Here is a 23,149-nt window from a genome sequence, read left to right as displayed (position 1 = left end):
GATTCAGTGAGTGAGTGAATGAGTGAGTGAGTGAGGTGTCAGGGACATCAGGAGATAAAGGACGATTCTGCCCTGACGTCACTTCCACGTCTCATCACTCGTTCACAGCATGTTCATGATAAAGTTGTACATCTGAGTCAGAACCACGAAGTGAACGGGTAAACACGAGCGCCGATCCTGAGTGGCAGGGTCACAGGTCAGCCAGGAGAGGGCGTTGTACTGTTCCAGGACAAATCTGTGACGAGGGACAGACAGGACACAGGTTTAAAGACATGGACATGCGTTTACACTGTTCTGCATCAAAGTCACTCTTGTGCAGCAAAGCCACTGTTCTGCATCAAAGCCACTGTTCTGCATCAGTCACTCTAGATCAAAGCCACTGTTCTGCATCAAAGCCACGGTTCTGCATCAAAGCCAGAATGGTGGCTTTGATGCAGAACCCTCAAAGTCACTACATCAAAGCCACTGTTCTGCATCAAAGACACTGCATCAAAGCCACTGTTCTGCATCAGTCACTCTACATCAAAGCCCGCGGTTCTGCATCAAAGCCACGGTTCTGCATCAAAGCCACGGTTCTGCATCAGTCACTCTACATCAAAGCCACTGTTCTGCATCAAAGTCACTGTTCTGTATCAAAGCCACGGTTCTGCATCAGTCACTCTACATCTCAGTCACTGTTCTGCATCACTCTACATCAAAGCCACTGTTCTGCATCAAAGCCGGTTCTGCATCAGTCACTCTACATCAAAGCCACTGTTCTGCATCAGTCACTGTTCTGCATCAAAGACACTGTTCTGCATCAAAGCCACTGTTCTACATTAAAGCCACTGTTCTGCATCAAAGCCACTGTTCTGCATCAAAGATACTGTTCTGCATCAAATCCACTGTTCTGTCCTAACCAGTTAATGACTAACACTAACCTTTACCATAACCACAGTTCAAATCAGTCCAAAATGTTAACCAGTTCCTCAGAAGGGAAGTTGTGCCTCACTAGGACCAGGTTTTGCTTGAGTACCTGAGGACGTCAGAGGTGTGGTTGGAGTCCAGAGGATGGGAGTGTTTACTGTGCAGGAGCTCGTCTGATTGGACAGAAGACACGTGCAGGTGCAGAGAAGCCTGAGAACAAACAGACAAACATCAACATGTGAGACGGGAGTTTCGTCTTAGTCCATGACGGCGTCCTCTGTCACTGATGTGGACAAATCATTGTCCTCATGATCTTTTGTCTCATGATATGATGACTGCCCACATGGAGGAGGAGTTATGATGTCATGACCAACTAATTAAACTGTGCACTTGAGTTGTGCCGAGGGACAGACGGAGAGACAGTAGACAGAGACAGCGAGACAGTGGCGAGAGAAACAGCGGGACAGAGAGACAGTGATTAATGATGTCTCCATGTTTGTCCTGCATAGTCTATGTATGAAACAGTAGGTGGCGCAGTTAACAAACTAAAATACTTTACTGTGACCAGTGTGTGTTAACTCTGCATTTCTACTCCAGCTTCTTAAATATGAATATTTTCTGTTTTCTTTGCTCCTTAAAACAAAGAAATCATTCAAACTCAATCCAAACACTGATCAAATGAACAAATGATTGATTAACGTCTTTAGTTTTCATAGATGAACTACGGTTGTGTCTTTGGTTCTGTACCTTGAGGAAGAGAGGACACTGGTTCTGGGCTTGAGGACAGGCGGACCAGAACCAGTCGGGCAGTGGTCCAGCTTTAGCTGTGGAGACAAAGTACCCCAGAGCCATGGGCTGCTGCAGGATGTTCAGAGCTTCTTCATGACTCTCCATACGATCTGCACCCTGGCCCTGGAAGAGACAACGAAGAGACAACGAAGAGACAACGAAGAGACGACGATGAGTGAAAGTGATTCAGCCTCAGAAGCTGCTGCTGCCTCTTTATTTTAATGAATGAACATTTGCGCTGTTTCACCAATAAACGATGAATAAAGACATAACATTAATGTTTTATCTTATTTTAAAGATTACAAAGGTCATAAAAATCCACACTGAGACTCTGAGGGGCGTGTCCATGGGCGGAGCCAAAAACACACACTGGTTTATTCTCTTTAGTGAGGCTTAACATCCACAATCGGCTGACATCAAACCACATAAAGAGACATTTCCTCCATTTTGTTTGTGTCAGTTTAACAGTTGTGCTCCCTGTCTCCCCCTGTGTCTGTCAGTGGTACTGCAGCAGTGAACTGTGTTTATGATAATTCTTTTTTTCTTACATCTTCACTGTGAAAGAACAAAGTGTCTGTGTTTATTTTATTTTCTTAAACACTGACCTTGCTGCCGTCTCCTCCGTGGTGATAGTGGGAGCCGGGCGAGTGAACGGGGGAGGTGGTGGGAGAGTTTGGCAGGATGTTGATAAGATCTGGATCCACCATGTCGTTGTCAAACAGGTCAAAGATACCCATTCCATCAGATCCGTCTGCTCAGAGAGAACACACACACAGACAGACTGTGGTTGAAGGACGTTCAGTGAGCAGATGTTGGACAGACGTCTCCTCAGCAGAGGAACTGTACCTGGGTTGATGGGGTTGAAGTTGATGTCGATGGGCTCGGTGGTGTTGGTGTTGACCTGCACCATGGCTGAGGTGGGAAACACCAGGATGTGAGTGCAGGACGTGTCCTGAGGAGTGTTCAGCTGAGATGTTTGCATGTTCAGCGTGGTGCTGCGACCAAACACCGAGCCTGTGGAGACCGAGTCTGCACACAAGAAGAAGACAACAGACTTCAGCACCACTGAAACCTCACTGATTATCCTTAATCTTCTTTGTTGTTGTTGTTGTTGTTGTTTACCTGGCAGGATGACAAAGGAACCCTGAGGCTCCATGGCAACCAGACAAGCGCTGAGGATGCTGGGAGTGTCAGCAGCAGAGATTCCACACATCTTACATGTCTCCTTCAGACGTTTACTCAGAGACTGAAGATTCCTTCTGCTCAGCAGAATACTCCAGTCTGACAGACACACACACACACACACACACACACACACACACGATCAGAAACACAGCAGGATTTGAGTGTTGAATAAAAACAGATTTTCTTAACTTAAACACAAACACATGAGTTTATATTAACAGTGATTTTGTTGATTTGTTCTCTGGTAAAAACAGAACCATCAGAACGTTGAGTCTTCAGCACAGAACCATCAGAACAAAGTCACTTTAAAGGGGACATATTATACCCTATTTCCCCCATTAAAATAGTTCCCTGGTGTCCTAATGAACATGTCAGTGACATGCTTTGGTCAAAAAAAGGATGAAGAATCATAGCAGTTCAATAACCCTGCTAAACCCACCCCTTTCAGAACGCTCGGTTTTCGTGCATGGTCCCTTTATATGCAAATGAGACACAGACAAACACACACCCACTTCTTCCAGGGGGTTTCTGATTTGTCCTCTTTACAGCGCTTTACAGCTCTATTCGTCTCCCCCTCCCTCCACTAGTTCTCTGACAATATCAACATGGCAGCGTGCGCAGAAAACAGCGAGAGTGCCGTCACAGGAAGAGACGTCCTACATAAAGATCGAGCCGAACACTGTCCAACTGTAAATCAGTTAAAAACACTTATGAACAGCCCCGCTGATCGCCAGCGGCACGCAGCGAGCTGAATAAACTGTATGTTGCTGTATCAGACCGGAGACTGTGCTCCGGAGACCTCCCTACCACCAGCCCCGGTGCTCCGGCGAGCTGGCGATCAGCGGTGCTGTCCCTATGCCCCTAACTGATTTTCACAGAGAGTGCAGCACCGCTGATCGCCACCACTGACCAGCCCCGGTGCTCCGGGCAGTTTAGGCAGCTCGCCGCGCGCCGCTGGCGATCAGCGGTGACACAGAGAGTGTAGCACCGCTGCACAGAGAGTGCAGCACCGCTGATCGCCACCGCTGACAGTGCTCCGGGCTGTTTAGGCAGCTCGCCGCTGGCGATCAGCGGTGACACAGAGAGTGCAGCACCGCTGATCGCCACCTGCTTTATGTGATTGTATCAGACTGAGTCTGTGCTCCGGTCATGGAGGACGTACTGAACAAATATGTTTAATTAGGACGTGTCAGAATGGTCAGTTATGAGCTCTGTGTGATCTTTTCTTAACAATTTGTGTGTTTGTACGTCGGTGAAATACGTCCCCTGACTAAATACAGCGACCGCTAGCTGCAGTCTGATGTGAAGTGGTGCGAACACACAAACACATGTTTGCTGACTTTATCCGGAACATTAGCTTCATATATAAAATCCTCTGTAAAACACTGTGCTCCACTGTGCAGCCACAAACAGCACACTTGTCCCTCCGCGTTGACATAATACCGCTCTTCCTCCCTCACCTGCACTCTCGCAGGGACAAGGTGGAGCTAAAGTGGAGCTTGCGAAGTAAACTTACTTGTGGGGCGGTAACATTCGCGGTGAAATGCGCATGCTGATGTCATAAGCGCAGGGAATTCAACATCGAGCGTTTTATCGCCTATACTTACACTAAGCGGAACCACGAAAACATGTCTGAGTATTGTTTTTCCACACTTTGGCGACTGGTAGGGCCTCCAGAGTCCCAAATATCAGTATTAAAATGGTTAAAAAGTTGATTTTGCATAATATGTCCCCTTTAAGTTTAATTTTTTTTATTGTAAACCAGCAGTGACTGTGGTTCTGGTTTAGTATCCGACCAGAACCACAGTCAAAAGGCTGGGTTTGTTCAGTTTAGAGATTTATGATTAAGTAAATATACACAAATGTATGTTTTTCCCAAACATTGTTTCTTATTAATCATCATATTTTTCATACTCGTGTCACACTAGATGTAAATATGAATTTTCTTCATTCTTCAAAATAAATAAATACAAACAATAATAGCTGTAGAGGGCGCCAGTCAGGGAGTGTGTGTGTGCGTGTGTGTGGGCGCGTACCTCTCAGCTCGCCGTGTCCCATCCTCCCGAGCCGTCCAATCACCACCCTCCACGGCAGTGATGTCACCTGCACCAGGCCGAGACACCACTCCCACAGTTTCTGCAGACCCAGGCGTCTGGCTGAAGCCTTTTTCCTGCGCGCTCTGAAATAAACAACAACAAGAACAGTGGTAAACAAACAGCCTCAGACTCAGATCTGTCTCTGCAGCTCCGTGTTCTCACCTGTTGGGAACATCGATGCTGATGATGCAGGTTTCCAGCAGCTCTCCGTGCTGGTCAGTGCAGGACGCCAGCAGCCAGCGCTGGTCATGTGACAGACAGTAGCCCACAAACAGCACGTTATATTTCTGCGACGCTTCGCCAAACGTTTCCCCAAGCTCTGTCTGTTTGTCTTTGACCGGAGCCAAGATGAAGGGAGGCGTGTAGAGACGGAGACACTCTGGTCTCTGCATGCAGGACAAAGACAAAACAACAGAGTTAACCAGAGACAACACCAGCTAAGTTAAGTTAGTTACTGACAGGTAACCGTGCACGCTTACCTCAGGATTCTTCAGAGCCATGTCGATGGCCAGGCCTGGACCGAAGCCCGTCAGAGCTTTGAAGTTGGTGGAGTTGGGCAGAGGTCGACGACACTGCGTGAACACGGAGAAGGCCAGAGACTTGAGGTGCTGACCGTAGAGGTGGCGCCCCCCGCTGTGCACTGGCTGCAACAAATACTGGCAGGGAACAATCTGAGAGCAACAAATAAAAACAAACATGAATTTATGAACCAATAAATGTCAAATACATGGAAGTCATTCCAACAATAAAAAAAGCTGTGGAAATATTCATTTTATTTTAAATCAGTGCCGGAGCTGCAATAACAACAACAATAATAATAATAATACTAATAACAATAATAATAATAATAATAATAATAATAATAAAATATTCTCAATGTTTCTCTGATTTCAGCTTCTTAAATGACATGTCTCCTCCATGTTTCCTTTGCTTCGTGGACAAAAACAATGGACCGATGAACTCATAATGAAGATTTATCAGTGATTTAAAATGTTCTTTCATGTTTGAGACAAACTGTAACTTATATTTAAATCAGATATTATAAAAACCAGAGGAAGGAAGTAGTTTTAAGTCACAGTGAAGATAAATGATGAATGTGATCTGAATCTCTTCAGTGTAATAATGTGATATCATAATGGATAATTATTGTTATCAATAATAATTATGACTGGGTTCTTTGTGTCTCCTGCTCATTGGCTCCTCCCTGTGGACTCTGCTGTGCTCTGTTGTGATGACTTCAATCTTCGTGTCAGCAGTTTGTGTGTGTGTGTGTGTGTGCGCGTGCGCGTGTCACAGACCTGAACAGAGACAGCGTTCCTGATGTGAGGAGGCAGGAAGTGCAGCATCTCCATGTAACAGCGCAGCAGAGCCAGAGTGAAGCTGCTGGAGTGGACTTCTCTGTCTGCATCTTCATAACTGAACGGATCCACGATGTAAACCACAATGGCGGGAGGGAAGGACACGGCGTGAGACTCTCCGTCTGTGGGTTTGCCCACTTTGTCTCGCTCCATTGTGCTGTGAAGAAAAACATTAAAGCACAAACTCACGCACTGAGGGGAGAAACGGTATTTCCATTTCTCTGTACGTCCTGTACAGTGAGAAAACTGACAATAAAAGTCTTTGAATCTTGAAAATGACAGAACATTCTATTATGTTAATTTATACTTGATCTTAAATTTGGCTGGAATTAATGAGAGAGTGGTTTCTTTGCTCAGTGGAACATGAAAACACAAAAGTCTGCTTTTATTTTGTGATGTGTCAAACATTAACCGTTCATCCAAAAAAGTAAACAGAAGATTAATACATCATTAATCAGGTTTCTAAGATGGAAACTAAGATGTACATCATGTTTGACCACATGAACTTGACTGTCACACATCAATAGTTGAAAATTGTAATTAAGAACTCAAACTCACCTTCGTACAGTTACCAAGTGAGATTAGAAGAAAGATTTAATAAACCGCTGCATAAACGTACCTCTCTGGCGCCTCTGTGGACGTCTGATTGGCTGGAGGTCCATTCTCTGCTCCCTGCTGATTGGACTGTGGTCCGTTCTGAGACGAGCTGCTCTGCAGAGCCGACGATCCAAACGGTGAGTAGGAGCTGGGCTTGGCTGAGGTCACTCCTCCCACAGTCTGAGAGGCGGAGGAAGGGCCGGTGCTGCCGACCTGGGCCGGCTGGGCAGAGCCGGAGCCGGAGCTGGTAGTGTTGGTGCTCTGAGGTCCTGAGGTGGTGCTGGAGGAGCTGCAGGTCTGCGAGGAGACCACAGGGGGGCAGCGCTGGGACAAGAGGGAGCTGTCCAAAGACTGTTCTGACAGGTACGGAGCTGAGAGGTCACAGTGGAAAAGGTCAATCATCATTTTTTAACAGCACAGTCTCTTTGGAGTTGTGACGGTGTAAACATGTTACCTAGATCATAGCGACAGACTTGAGCAAAAAGTTTGAGCTTATTAAAGGCTTCGTTGTTTCCATCTCTGGATGACATCTTCAGAAACCAGTCACTGAGCGGTTGCTCTGTCAGACTCCGGCCTTCTGAGCTGCCAACCTTCAAAATTCCATCGGGGTGATTCTTACAGATCGGTCTGTGCTGTCCCAGCTGGCAAGCCTGTGGAGAGACATTTACCAAAAGACCAGTGTGAGGGGGGGCATGTCAGGACAAGGAGGAGGAGTTCAGGGTTCAGGGTTCAGGGTTCAGGGTTCAGAGCCAGGTTCATACCTCATACATCGCACACAGATCTTTGAAGAAAACCTTGGCCCCGCGGAGAAGAGACTCATTTTCTGGGCAGATGACGACATAGCCCACATCTCTCTGGGAGCCAAAAGGATCCAGGAGAAGCTTCTCCCAGTAAGGCAAGCCGAACGGAGACAGCACCACAAAGTCATACTCATAACCCACCAGAAAGGTTGGGATGGGCAGAGGCTCCGGAGACTCGTCTGTGCCTGTGGAGACAAAGAAAAGAGGTCAAAACTTTGTCTTTGTCCACAATATTTGAAAAGCAATCACCAAATCAAAAGCACACGCTGACCATACGAGCCCCTGCCAGCCATTTTATGGAACTGTTGCCAGGTGAGAGGTCCTTGAACGCCCCAGGAGCGGACACTCCTCTTCTTCTGGATGGTGTCCTGCAGCACAGGCTGGAGGGACAGCAGGACACGCAGGACGTCCTGAGAGAAGAGTTTACTCATGTCTGCTGCTGCATGAAGAGAAACAGAAAACGTGCATTAACTTGACTTTGTTTAACGTTGGAAACGGAAAAGCTTTGAAAAGACAAAGACGTACATTTGCATTTTGGCCACTGATGAAGACACGTGCTCTTCACGAGTGCTTCGTCCACTTTTCCTCCCGACATGTTGTCCATGAACTGTCGGCCGTGCTCCAGCGCCATGTAGCAGTCGTTATAACAGTCTCTCTCTTCTACCCTCACAAATGAGCTGGGGGCGGAGCTTGGTTTGGGATATTCCACACCTGCCATAGGTGCGAACGGGTTGGTGCACTGGTCTTGCAGCAGGAGGATCAGCTCATCTGGAGGTTTCTCCTTCAGGCTGCCGGGCTTGTGCGACGTGGAAGCTCGAAGCTCTTCGAAACACCTCTCTGTGTCTCGACTGGCGTCCGAGCCTCGTCCCACCACCTCCAGTTCATCCTCCAGGAAGAGTCCGGCCATCTGACCGAAGCGGCGGTTGGCGACGGCGCTGAAGCCGCAGGTGCACGGGTACTGGGCCTCTCCGTTGTCTTTGAGGTAAACTCCCACGTCTGCTCCTCGGATGTTCATGTTGCAGACACACACGCAGCAGCTGTCAAAGTTACAGTCTTTGTAGAGGTTCATGACGGACTCCGACAGGATGAGGGTGACATAGAGACTGTGAGCTTCGGGGATGGAGGGAACGGTGGCCGGCTCCACGGAGCTGAGGGGTCGGCAGGTGGAGGGCGTGGAGGCGGGCGAGTAAAGGTCAGAGTTGTCGTACTTGAGCGAGCCCTGGACGCTGGACGGGCCGCGGGGAGTGCGTGGAGTCCGTGGCGTGCGTGGCGTGGGCACAGAGAAGCGTGGTGTGGCGGGAGAGGGCAGGATGCCGGCGCCGCTGTTACTGGGCGGAGCACTGCTGGACATGAAGGGTGTGTGAGTCTGAGGCGTGTAGGTCTGACTGTAGTCTGGCTCCACACTGGGCACGTTACTGTCACACACACACACAGACAGACAGGTCAGCACTGGACTTCACTTTGTTTCTGAGACATTTTTTATGAACTCCTTGAAATAATTAAAAATAAATGATGAAACTAACGTTCCTCTTTCAACTGTGACCCACGACTATAAACTGCAACCAAATTAAATCCAAGACTCCACAAAGTTTAACGGTGGTAATTCAATTCAATTTATTTGTATACATTTATTTGTATTTAATGAATGTTCATAGCTTGCTCCCAAACTAGTTTATATTCTGACACAGAGTTGAAGAAATTAATGGTTTTTGTTTTAATTTGAAAGAACAAAGAACTGAAACAGTTTTAAAGCAGTCTTTCACCTCAATCATCAGTTTTTCTTTTATGATAAACAAAAAAAATAAATCCTGCTGCTGCTGCTCACAGACGTGAGCACCTGCCTGTTTTCTAAATGTTACACTCTGACCTGTCTTTGGTGAGGAGGTTGACGTTGGTCACTGGTGGAATCAGGTCCATCTTTCCCAGAGTCCAGCTCGGCGTGTACACGCACTCGTCGGGCAGTTTGACAGGTAGCAGACACTGGCTGGGCAGCGTCTTCAGAGGAGCGTACATGGAGCAGCCGATGAACGACTGACACGTTTCCGGCTTGTACACAAAGGAAAAGTCCTGAGAAACAAAGACAACGCTTAATATGTGAAGACAGATGAAAAGACACATGTGATGTGAACAGGTTTGTTCTACCTTTATCTCAGATGGCTTCGGGCTGCAGAATCCCTCCTCTACTTCCATCTTGAAGTGAGTGTTGAGCTGACTGCCGTCGAGCAGAGTGAGACCGGCTCCTGCTTCCAGACTGTCTTTACTCCCAGAGTTCATGGGAGAATAACCCTGCTGCTCCAGCGAGGGCGGGGTGGGAAACATCTGGTGCAGGTCTGCTGAGCCTGCACACAAACATCACATGAGTTCTTTTCTTAAAAACATGACCATGTCCAGCTGATGACCAGTGTTTCAGTGTCCTTACTTATGGAAGACAAAGAGTCCAACGTGGTGGGTTTATTTTCTTTACAGCCAAACTTGTCCTCTGCTCCAGCTCTTTTTGATCCAGGCTGTGCAGACGAGAGGAAGACAATGATTTACCCAAAACACTTTCTATGTTTATCTTTCAACAGCTTTTTCAGTCCACATGAGCAGAAGAGACATAAATGCAATTACCGCTAACTCATCTTCATCTGAATTAAAAATTTTATCCAGGTCGCTGTAGGAAACTGCCAGGTCGTTCTCGTGGATGAGGCTGGTGGAGGCAGAGGGTTTGCTGCCTGATGGACCCTGACCATCTGCACCACAGGACACAGACAGAAGCAGCAGAAAAAGATCAGAAAAAGCTCAAAACATTTCAAATGACAGAGCAGAAGCCTTTCTCACCGTCTGCTGAAGTTCCACTCCCTTCATCCACCTGAGTGAAAAGAGGGAAATTATTTTAACGCAAGTCTGTGGTGGTTGTTGTTTTCAGCAAAATCAAACACTGCAGTTTTGTGTACAGCACAACAAAGATTTGATATTTGTGGTCGGAAACGCTCACCTTGTGTTTTTTGTTGCCGTCTCTTTCAGCACCGGCCTTTTCCTTCTTGTCTGAAAGGCTGAACTCATCATCTCCCTCTTCAAAGGCGTAAGGATCTGGCTCTTCGCTGTGCTCTTCGTCTCCTGTGGCGGAGGACAGATGGCTGTTTCTCCTCTGGGCGTAGGTCTTTACCAGCTCCTGGGAAACCTTCAAAGGCTGTAAAGAGGCCGACATGGACCTGGAGGGAGAGAAATGTAGATGTTCACATACTGAAGAAAGAAGCAGCTACATCTGCAGGTGAGGAAGAGTCAGGAGCGCTTACTCAGTTACAGATATGACGCGTTCCGTTCCTCCACTTCCCCCAGAATCATCTCGACTTTTATCCACAGGCAGCTGAGGCGTCAGGAAGGTGGACGCCTTCTTCCTGGGCAGCTTGAAATACTTCCAGGGATTGTGGGTAGAATCTGCATGAGGGTTGATGGCTGAACCTACAAAGACGGTAGGTTCCAGGGTTTCGCTGTAAGCTGACGGGAAAGGCAGAGGCATGTTCTCCAGCGGAGGCTCCTCAGACGAGCTCTTCTGCGGGAGCAGACATGGCTCCACTGACGGAGGGTAGAAAGGTTGGTGTATTGGCGTGGACGAGTTCTTTATACCACCTGAAGACATGTCGCCTTCGCTGTGATCGCAGGGGTGAGGGCTGAGAGGAGGGGGAGGAGGAGAACCCACCAGGTCAGCAGGAGGGCCGTGGCTGTGGAGCGTTGGAGCTTTGGGAGGCGCCGTGTCCACGTGGTGTAAACTGGGATACGATCCCTCCTCCTGTGATCTGAGACAGAGCCTCTGTGTCTGCGGCTCCAGAGATTGATCCTCACTGACTGAGTTGCGGTGATGAAAAGGCGTCTGTGGCCTCTTCTGCTGCTTCTCACTCTTCTCCAGCTTCTCGCCCAGCTTGTGTTTAGGTGCTGGTGGAGCAGGTTGTCCTGATGAAGGCAGGTGTCCTGAGGTGCTGCTGGATCGCTGCTTCTGATTCTTATGTCTGTGAGACAAACAAAGTTCACGATGAAAACTCTGGGTGAGTCGACATTAATTAGATAAAAATGTAAAAGTGCTACCGTGCCATCCCAAATAAAATCACTGGTTAATACGCGAGTTTCCGCAAACCTTGAACAGTTGCAGTGCGGCCGGTGAGTCGACTCCACAAAATCCCAAAGTCCAGTTTTGTCCGACTCCTCGTCACAGGTCCCGTTTGTCAAGGACGTGAACTTCCTCCTGAGAAAGAAAAGGACAGAGAAACATTTGATCAGTCAGACGGGGAGGGAGTCTTTCACAGATCACTCTGAAGACGAAGCTTCTCATACTTGTTCCCTGTGCGGTTTATGTTATATTCCTGCCACACAGACTCCACCATGCTGCTGACCAGCCTGCGAGGGATTTTACCCCCATGAAGGCTGTTGTTGGAGCTGTAACCATCAGATGAAGACGACAACTTGAGCCAGCGCTGAGCGAGCTGATAATCTGTGAGGAAACAGAAGATTCCACAGCGTCAGCGCACGATCATGGAGAAATAACAGCCTGATGATGATGACACAACATGGAGCTGCAGTTCTCACCAGTCTGAGCCTCCTCTGGTGATGTGGGAGGAGTCAGAGTGACGGAGGACATGGCGGGGTCTCTGTGAGCGGCCTGGACCTGCTGAGCTCCACAAAGGCTTCCTAAGGTGTTGGTCGAGCCTTGAGGAGCCACAGCGGGAAGGTCGGACAGAGGGAGGAGCACCAGACACGACGGATACACCATCCTCACCCCCGCTGGAAGCACAGTCATTTATTTAGCTTCATATTTACAACAACAACAACAACAACAACAACAACAACACACACAAACAAACACGTAAACCCGACAAACATCTGTGAAACTAGTAATGACGGAATTTAAAACATTTTAATTGGACAAATAATGAAGATATTTTCATGTGTTTGCATATCTATAACAAAATATAGAATTATACTTCATTTCATTTTTCTGCCTCTCAAACTAAAGAAAAATGCTCAAGTCATCAATGTTTCCCTTAAATAATGAACAGGTCTTACCGACGAGGACCTCCACAGCTGCGAGGGAGTCGTCCTCCCAATCCGTGTCCTCCATCTTGTCTTCCTGCACCTCCCTGCGACTGGGGCTGATGGGATAGAACTGCCTCCACTCTTCGATGAGTTTCTGAGTGGGATGGTCGGACATCTTAAAAGCCTGACCAGTGAGGGTCCCGTTTAAACCGTACGGGCTCAGGATGACTGCACAGACAAAATACGCATTAGCACCTTTGTTAAATCCAGCAGACAGCGTTCCCTGTTTGTGATGTTACCTTGTAAGGGGGCGGAACTTTGCTGGGCGAGGCTGAGATGCTCCTCGTTCAGCCACTGAAGAGGCTGATGCTGAGCTATCTCCACACTCGTGCACACGTTACTGTCGCCATGTACGAAGAAGTTGAACGCACAAGACAGGTGTTCGCTGTGAGACGAGACAACAGAGAGTGATGATCAGTATGTGACTGGAAGCAGGTTTTAAACAATAACAACGAACTCAACCCATTTATGTTTCTGAACAATTCATCTGTGCAGAAATGTTTGTAAAAGATGTTTTCAGGTGACAACAGGAGCTTCCAGACACTCAGCACAGACGCTCAGCACAGACGCTCAGCACAGACGCTCAGTGCGGACTAACACCTGGATCACATGTTGTGCACCAGCAACAAAACAATCTCAATGTGGGAAATATTCTGGTTGATAATTTTAGGCCTGTGTGCAAGACACGCCCACTTCCTGTTGTGAGCATTGTTTGTCGCAGTTTCCAGGTAAACATATAGGATGTTAGATTAGACAACTGCTAATGTCGCTAACAGCGGCAGCATGAGCCAGTAAAATAAACATGTGCTTAAGAACACTGTTTCATTTTATAGAAGACTATTTCGATAATCGGTTTGTTTTTTAAATATCAGATGGAGTTTTTTGTAATTTTTCAGCTTCTTAAATGTGAATATTTTCTGCTTCCTTTACTCCATAAAAACAAAGAAATTGTTCAAACTGAATCATTTTGGTTTGTGGACCAAAACAAAGACGTTTGACAAACACTGATCAATATTTTTTATTAACTTTTCTGACTTTTGTGAATCAAACACAGTGGATTCAGTTAATAGAGTAAGTTCTGCCGAGTATAATTTAGAAACAAGCAACAAACATACAGAGATGCTAACACATGTAAAGCAGTGATGAGAAACTCAAACAAAGATGATTATTACTAAAGCAACATATTATCATGAATCCGTTTTCTTCACACCTCTTAATCAACAGATTAATCAATTATTAAAATAAGTTGCATTCTTTATTGATTCTGTTTGGATATTTGCAGAATCAGCTAAACAATTATACTGCGATAAACAGTGACATTGAGGAATAAGGGAAAATATAAACGTGCACAGAAACACAGAAATAACAGTGAAGGATTCATTTAGCCCACAAATGTTCAAACAATATCATCTTTATTTTCTTGCCACTTCTGGGAAACCAGGCTGCTAAACGCACTAAAATAGTGCTTGTTGACATGGTTGCTGTAAAACCACAGTGCACACTCAGCATTTTCCAAAGACTGTCCTGTTTACCAGCCAGAGACACACACACACTCACACACACACACACACACACACACACACAGTCTGACTGTGACAACAGAAGCTCAACAACAGTGAGACAGAATGTGATGCAACAGCGCTCTCACACACACACCTGAGACAAAGATGCTGCAAAAACACAAGTTTACACCAGGACAGCACAGATGATTATAGAGAAACGGTTCAAACACGTATGAGCTACAACAACACAGGAAAACACGCAGCTACAGATCATTAACATGTGGAATAAAGTGTTGATTCAGTACCTGATATTAAATTTTACAACATTCTGAATTAATTTTTCTTTTTTATTTCATTCTATTTTCACATAATAATGTGATCAAAAAACAATAACCCTGTCATACTCCACCATGTTGTTATATGTGATTTAATTTTCTCAGAGAAGCAGGAGCTGAGAGACCAATCACTGTGGCTCCTGTTCAACAAGCTTTACATGAGTTAAAAGTCAGATTTCCACAAACTTTTACAGGAGCATAAAGATGACAACAGCTCATTCCTAGATTTCCACCTTAAATCCACAGAGACAAGCTGCGTTTCTCAGGAAATTCAACATGAATCTTTAAACACAACTCTTCTGTTTGATGAGTGTTCATCAGTCACTTGACCTGAATCATGTCTTCATCATTCTGTTTTAAGGTTCTAAATTAAGTCATTGTGGATCCAGCTCTTTACACATAATCACAACCTTTACCTGCTGCTAATCTGGATTAATAATCCAACATCAAATGCTAACAAATGTTCACAGCATGTGCACATTATTTTATAAATCCTCAGCACCTGCGCTGCTTTTCTAACTCAGAACGTTGCCTTCAAAAATCAGGAGCTGTTTCAACTGGAGCTGAAGACTTAAAAACCACAAAAGCAACACAACAGCAGCCTCACGACGACAAAACCACAATCAGTTAAGATTAAAGTCAGAGTCAGGTGGCCTTCACTGTTACAGCAAGACCAGGTACAACCTCAGAAATAACCTTTGACCTCACCATTTGTCGAGTTAAAACATGTCGGATAACTTTTGGTCTGTTGTTCAGAAGCAGGAACGTACCTTTTATTAATGGTCTTCTCGTCCTTCTGGTACGGCTTAACAAACCACTTCCCGATGCGGACAAAGCCTCGGTTCATGAGGCAGCGCTCCAGCAGGTTGTGGATGGCTTTAAACAGAAGCGTCCGACACTCGTAGGACAGGCCGCTCTCCCACTCTCCATCCTCCTCACCTGGAAACACCACATGCATTCAAATGTTACTTTAAACAGATAAAAAAAACTCTTTAATGATCAAGAAAACTGGCTCATGACCATCGTATCATTCATATCAGTAACAGAATAACCTGACCAACCTTAGAAGACAGTTTTCATATAAAATAAGCACTGACTGTTCTGGAAACACCGCTCGTCCACATTAGCCCGACATTGTATGACATAAAGGAACTTTTATTTTATTTTTTAAAGTCATTTCATAAAATCTCCAGTCATTTCATGATCTTTGATTGTTTAAGTCTGAATAGGCTGTCGTACAGTTTAGCTGTTGTGATTCACGTTCATGTTGCTGTCCACACACCTGTTTGGATGCAATGATGAAGAAACTTCATGGATATGAGTCTCAAAATATTCAAAAGACAGAATTCCTGATTTAAATCCATGAATACCTAACCAGGAAAAAACTGTTCCTCAGGTAACTGTGATGAACAGTGTGTTGAAGCAGTTCAGTTACAAATCTGTTTCATTTAAATTACAGGTATTTCCTGCAGCTGATAACAGTCGACAGAGACGTCTCTGAGTCCACAGCAGCTGAACAACGCACCTGAAACCTCCAGCGTTCCAACGTACTCAACCATCAACACACATTTACTGACGACTCAGCCTCGTACATGATTTTCACATGTCTGTATGTGACAACTCTGATATTATAAATCAAAGACGGAGATGTTGCAATCACTCACTTGAGAGCTCATTATGGATTAGCTCGGCAAAACTGGGGTCGTCCCCCCACCAGAAAAGCCAGAGCTCTCTGCGACCCGGCGTGTGGTGTCTTCTCCACACACTCAGCACGTCTGCCGCCAGGCAGCGACTGAAGCTGCACAGGATGGGGTCCTCTTCAGTCACAGGGAACAGGATGGGTGAAGACGTGGGTCCCTGCCACACGAAACGCCTCCATTTTATTCCAGTCAAATCGGCCTGAAGGAGGAGGAGAACACGGTGAGAATCAAGACCTCCAAACACACATACAGTATCTACGGGGAACTATGAGATGATGTTTGTGTCATATTAAAAAAAAAAAATCACACAATAACAAAAAGCTGAAACAGGGGTTTGTTTTTGTGAGTCACATCACAATTAAATGTGAAAACATTTGTCATGCAACAGTTTACTGAGCTCGTATTAACAAGAGCTTAACAAGTTCAGTCTATCACAGTGAACAAGTAATATAAAACAAGACCAATGTCAAACAATCAGTGACTTCTTTAGTTGTGGATCCAACATGAGACGACCACTGCAACCATCTTAGATAGTAGAAAGATAGTAGTTTTTTGGATCGCTGCTGTGATTCACATCTAATGACTAACCAACAGAACTGTAACTTGAAATGACATACTGATTAACACGAAATAATCAAAGATCATGAAAGCCAAGAATGTCAGATACAAATAATCACGTAACACTTAAGAGTGCGATTCATCTGGTTCTGTTGTTTACACCATGACAACATGCTGAAAATCAACTTGTTTCAATCACATTCTACAACTGAGGAGACATAAGCATCATCACAGCCCACATCACTACAAGTCAATCTGTAGTTCATCTTTTTATCAGAATAAAGGCTCTTTTCTAATCTGCACGACTGTCATTTTTGTCAAGAAAAGCAAACTATTTATAAAAAAATCTTGATTTTTTCATCTACCAGGCCGGATATTAATGCTGATGGGTTCGTTTTGGCCCAGTTGCTGCCCACTAGTCTACACACACACTTAAATATTGTAACTAAGTTTGTTAAATCTGTCACACAGTGTGTAGGACAAATCTGTATTTGTGCAAGTGTCCAAACAAATATTTACAAATATAATAAACTTAAAAGGTTAAAGTAGGCCAAATAACGACTGTGCTGTTTGTTATTATTACATAACACCATATTAATACATGTGCAGCACAGATGTGTGAGTTAGAAGTGGATGACAGTGATGTTACTTGTAAACATGAACAGGATACATTTACACAAATAACACTGGTGTAAGAGGTGCATTTCAGCACTCATATGGTTTACAATCATTATTATTTGTACTATAATTAAAGTTGAGTGGATGATGCTCGTGTACATATATACATAGTACATAGAGAATATCGCCGTCTGTGCAGGACATGAATATGTCTGTGCAGCAGTTACAGTTCAGCGCACACACACAACACAACGATGTGTTTATGAACATCACTGTGATTAAAGTGGTGTTAGTCACAGGCCTGATGCCTTCACGTTCATGACCAGCTTGTTGCCTGATGAACCAAAAACTGGTTTTATGGCCTCGGAGTGCTGGAGCTAAGCTAACGCTGCTAGCGCAGAGTCTCACCAGGCAAAAGAGGTTGGAGTGGCAGTCCTCCAAACTGGCCCCGTTAGCCACAAAGCACGAACTCATCCTTCAATGCGGCCTTGAAGCGCTGAAGTCCATGATCTCAATCAGCATCGAGGAGCAGAAGCTGCGGTGGTTTATGTCCAGGAAAAGCGCCGAGCAGCTCGTTAGCTGCACCGCGCTACGGCGAGTCAACCGAGACACAGCCTGTGCCCGGCGCTAGCCTGGCGGCTAAGCTAAGCTACCGTTAGCAGCTCGTAACTGCTGGATTCATCAATCCTGTTTGAAATGTATTGTCTGATGAGGCTACTAGCTAGCCTGCTGCTACATCACTCTACCGTGATAGAGTCACCGCTCACATGACCCGTACACACGGACGTCCACCCGAAAAACGGTCAAGTCAAATCCACGATCAAATAAAACACGAGTTTAAAAAGTAAGAAAACACGGCCAGTCCCTGCTGTGCTAATGCTAACGGCAGCTAGCCGAGCTCCCCTCCCCCTGATCTAGCCTGTTAGCACACAAGCTAACATAGCAGAGCTGCTCCAACGCTAGCCTGTTAGCTTCATCAAATACTCCGCCACAGCGGCTCCTGTTGAGTGAAAGCGTCAAAAAGCTGCGTCATCTCCTCAAAACCACCGTGGAAACGGACGAAAGACCGAGAGAGCGCGGCTCCTCATCTTGTTCCGTCCTCAGTGAGATCCATGGATCCTGCACACTTCCATTCTTTCACTTCAGGGATTGAATTCTTTAATGGCGGCCGGGAGGACAACTCTGCCTCTGCTCTCTCATTGGTCCGCTAGTGGCGATGGGCTGACGTCATCAGCTCCAAGAAGCTCCATGACTTCACAGTTTACAAGAAGAAAGGTCTGATGATGATGATGGTGGTGGTGATGATGAAGATGATGTTAAAGAATGTTTATGTTAATGTTAATGATGATGATGAGGATGATGATGGTGATGATGATGATGTCAATGATGAAGATGATGTCAATGATGAATATAATGTTAAAGAATGTTAATGATGATGATGAAGATGAGGATGAAGACAATTATGAATATGATGATAAATGTAATGTTAAAGAATGTTCATGATGAAGATGAGGATGATGATGGTGATGATGATGATGATGTCAATGATGAATATAATGTTAAAGAATGTTAATGATGAAGATGATGATGAAGACAATTATGAATATGATGATAAATGTAATGTTAAAGAATGTTAATGATGAAGATGATGATGATGATGATGTCAATGATGAAGATGATGTCAATGATGAATATAATGTTAAAGAATGTTAATGATGATGATGAAGATGATGATGAAGACAATTATGAATATGATGATAAAGAATGTTAATAATAATGATGAAGATGATGATAAATGTAATGTTAAAGAATGTTAATGATGAAGAAGAAGATGATGATGATGATGGTGATGATGTTAAAGAATGTTAATGATGACGAAGATGATGGTGATGATGAAGACTCAGTTTGATTCAAACATGTTATAAATAATAAGTCTCACCCTCTCATCTTCATTGCCTCAGTCTCATCCTCTCATCTCCATTGCCTCAGTCTCATCCTCTCATCTCCTCAGTCTCATCCTCTCATCTTCATCTCCACAGTCTCATCCTCTCATCTCCAATGTATATGTCCCTCTGCTTCTGTCCCCCTGTGTTTGTCCCCCTGTGTCTGTCCCCATGCACCTGTCCCCCTGTGTCTGTCCCCCTGCGCCTGTCTTCCTGTGTTTGTCCCCTTGTGTCTGTCCTCTTGTGTCTGTCAAATATGACATTTTTGTGAATATGTTTAATATAATCTAGTGAAGATTATTCTATAACCGTGGGTTTTAAAAATGAACCGTGAGTAAAACCAAAAACAATATTCATGCACATGCTGAAAAATCACACTTTCTAAAGTGAAGCTGCGGTTAGAAAACATCCTGTCATAACTACGCCGAACCACACGGCGGCGCGCCACAGCAGCACAGGCACTCAGCCTCCAGTAGGCTCCTCCCCACGGGGGCGGGGCGACAAATATGTCAACAACATGCCGGACAGTTCAGAGAGACCGAGAAGAGAGAGAGACAGAGAAGTAAGAGAGACACAGACCGTGAACGTGGTTTCTGTCGTCTCACAGTTTGTTGATGACAATTTAACGGTTGTTCGGGTAAGAAGAAAAAAACATGACAAGGATTTAATAATACTCACGTTAATGCTAATAATACTCACGCTAATGTTAATAATACTCCCGTTAATGTTAATAATACTCACGTTAATGTTAATAATACTCACGCTAATGTTAATAATACTCATGTTACTGTTAATAATACTCATGCTAATGTTAATAATACTCATGTTACTGTTAATAATACTCATGTTACTGTTAATAATACTCATACTACTAATAATACTCACTTCTCTCATGTTTTTCTCATGTCTCTCTCATGTCTCTGTCATGTGTCTCTCATGTCTCTGTCATGTGTCTCATGTTTTTCTCATGTCTCTGTCATGTGTCTCTCATGTCTCTGTCATGTGTCTCTCATGTTTTTCTCATGTGTCTCTCATGTCATGTCATAATAATAATAATAATACATTTTATTTGTAATGCACTTTATATTCTAAAAATGTGTCTCTCATGTCTCTCTCATGTCTCTCATGTGTCTCACAGAACATCAGCACTGGTCTTGTGATTGCTGGTGTCGTCCTCATAGGCAGAAGCATCAAACTAGTGAGTCGCTGACTGATGACATCATACACTCACGTCTAGATTTCTATAAATCATCATTCTCCTTCTTCTTCTTCAGACGACCAAATTTAAGTCAGCGTCTGAGATTCCTGCTCGTTTCATTGAGAGAAACGTCAGCCTTCGAGGGAAAGTTCACTCTGTCACAGAAGAAGGAGGAGTCAAAGTGGAACATGTTCCCATTCATGTTCCTGTGCTCTCACCTTTACTTTCAAAGACACATCAGGGTCAACTTTTACTCACTTTATTCAACTACAACAAACAAATTTTAGATTCACATCATCATTAGAACGTTGTCTTCTCTGTGTCTTTGCTCGTCCTCAGGTGCGTCCTCCTCATCTCTGCTGCTGGTGCGTCTGGCAGGAGTGGACGTAACCACAGAGGGAAGGACGTGGCTGCAGCAGAACCTGGTTCCTGCTCACACTGTCTGGCTGAAGCTGATCAGCTGTGAAGACGACGTCCTGCACTGTCTGCTGTCTCAGAGCAGAGTGAGACTTTCATTCATCCAACTGTAAATGTGTGAATATTATTCTATTACTCTATTCTGACACATGTAATGCCTCTGTTGTCCAGCAGGGGTGGATGTGGAGCCGCTGTGTAAATGAACAGCTCCTCAGACTTGGTCTGGCTCGGACCGCTCCAGTTTCACTTCTGCCCGACTCTCGCTTCTACTGGCGTCTCCACAGACGACTGCACAGGGCAGAGGTCAGCGCAGAGAGGAAGGGGCGGGGCCTGTGGAAGGAGGACAGCCTATGGGAAAGAGCCGCCAATGCGGTCAGAGACAGTCCAGCGTTCAGACTGATGAGGAGCGTCTTTAAAAAATAAACCTTCATGAGTCCTCATTTATGGACACATGAATCCTCATTTATGGACACATGAATCCTCATTTATGGACACATGAATCCTCATTTATGGACACATGAATCAAAGTGTCACGTGCCACAGCTCAGGCAATAAAACTGATTTGATGTAAATAATTTATTATGTTCATCAAAGTCCATTTTCTTTATGAAAAACAAAGTAACAAACATACATATATATGTATATATATATATACATGTATATACACATACAGTTACAGCATATACTGTATATGTACACAGTATGACAGTATGCAATAATAACGTCTATAATAATCAACAGTGTAGACATTAAAATCAATCAAGTAATAATTAATTTTTACACAATATAAATATTGTAATGTTTGTGTGTGTGATGGGGGCAGGGTATGTAAATGTGTGTGTGGGTGTTTTTGGGGGGGGTGATGGGGGGTCCACTTGCCCCCACTCTAAAATCACTGTTGCCATAGAAACACCAAATGTGAAATACAAAGAGCCAAAGTCTCTTTATTGGCCTCAAACCCCATGGGATCCATACATGCTGTGTGTGCGTGTCTGTGTGTGTGAGTGTGTGCAGGCGCGTGTGTGTGTGTCTGCAGCATGTTTCACTGCAGAGAAGAGTTTGAAGCAGATTAGTGTTGAAGGAGGAGAGAGAGTGTGTGGGGGGGCAGAGGGGCTAAAGGGGATTCTTTGGTTGTGAGCACAAAAGCAGAGTAGGAGGAGTCAAAGTGAGAGAGCAGCTGATGAATGGACGAGCGTCTCTTTTGTTGTGTAAATGTCAGCAGTGAGAGTTTGAGCCTCGGCTGCTCTGATTGGTCGACTGATTTAAAATATAAGTGCATTTAGAGCCACAGTTTAAACTGTCACAGAGAGAGAGAGGGAAAACATGGCTCAGGTTTCTGTCCCTCACAAAATCACTGTGAGTGCTGCAGTACCTATGCCAGGCCTGTGTATGCCACTGTGACGCTGCACATGCACTCTTTACAAACTTTCATTTTCTTACATAAACTTTTGTTTATATATCTATATATGTAAATGTATATATATATATATATATATATATATATATATATATACATATATATATATACAAACGTTACAATGTAAACAATCACAGAGACAGAGACGGAATAAAGAAAGTCAGGAAAATAAAATTCATCATAAAAAAACAAAACAAAAAATGTTTCTGCTTCTGAAGTCATTCTGAACATGACATCATTTAATTATATAGATTTAGATTGTTAGTGTAACTGCACCTTTAGTCTGGAAACATGATCAATAATACACTTTCTAATTGTTCCTCTGAAATCCGCTCTGAAATCCACTCCAGCCTTTCCCTCATACTCTGGTCCCACAGCAGCATCAGTGGGACCAGAGTATCACTCACTCACTCACTCACTCACTCATTCACTCACTCACTCATTCACTCAGAGACAGAGCAGTGGAGTTGACCATGTGCAGCAGTTTTTCAGACGTTCACAGTGAGGGGATTACTGAGGAGACGTGGATTCATCCTCTCACACTGAAGTGAGTGACTTTGTTTCTGTGACTTTGATAAAGTGACAAAGTGCTGAGTCACTCTCAGCTGTTGTTAGGAAACTGTACATAGTAACCAGTCACACACGTGCACCTGTGAAACC

The 23,149-nt window shown here is 44.7% G+C and overlaps 2 protein-coding genes across 2 annotated transcripts; one reads left to right on the top strand and one right to left on the bottom strand.

Moving 5' to 3' along the window:
- Positions 1–101: 101 nt before the first annotated feature.
- Positions 102–18,692, bottom strand: LOC122761963 (mediator of RNA polymerase II transcription subunit 13-like). The gene is made up of 30 exons (XM_044017156.1): positions 17,923–18,692; positions 16,303–16,537; positions 15,409–15,577; positions 13,041–13,186; positions 12,772–12,969; positions 12,295–12,489; positions 12,043–12,199; positions 11,846–11,953; positions 11,010–11,720; positions 10,709–10,925; positions 10,552–10,582; positions 10,342–10,463; positions 10,151–10,235; positions 9,874–10,070; positions 9,599–9,798; positions 8,257–9,146; positions 8,003–8,170; positions 7,693–7,916; positions 7,386–7,581; positions 6,954–7,302; positions 6,275–6,491; positions 5,456–5,647; positions 5,139–5,362; positions 4,917–5,059; positions 2,818–2,976; positions 2,542–2,724; positions 2,301–2,446; positions 1,654–1,818; positions 1,016–1,116; positions 102–235 (listed from the first exon to the last, which is right to left on the bottom strand). The coding sequence occupies exons 1-30, from the start codon at positions 17,986–17,988 to the stop codon at positions 103–105; spliced, it is 6,327 nt and encodes a 2,108-aa protein (XP_043873091.1). The 5' UTR covers positions 17,989–18,692; the 3' UTR covers position 102.
- A 1,282-nt stretch (positions 18,693–19,974) lies between these two features.
- Positions 19,975–21,651, top strand: LOC122761966 (protein C3orf33-like). Its single transcript, XM_044017164.1, has 5 exons — positions 19,975–20,094; positions 20,596–20,655; positions 20,732–20,897; positions 20,995–21,158; positions 21,247–21,651. Exons 1-5 carry the CDS (start codon positions 19,975–19,977, stop codon positions 21,493–21,495), a joined length of 759 nt encoding a protein of 252 aa, XP_043873099.1. The 3' UTR covers positions 21,496–21,651.
- Positions 21,652–23,149: the final 1,498 nt, after the last annotated feature.

This window comes from Solea senegalensis, unplaced genomic scaffold (genome assembly GCF_019176455.1).
Source record: "Solea senegalensis isolate Sse05_10M unplaced genomic scaffold, IFAPA_SoseM_1 scf7180000015120, whole genome shotgun sequence".
NCBI lineage: Eukaryota > Metazoa > Chordata > Actinopteri > Pleuronectiformes > Soleidae > Solea > Solea senegalensis.
This window is presented reverse-complemented; position numbering and strand designations above follow the sequence as displayed.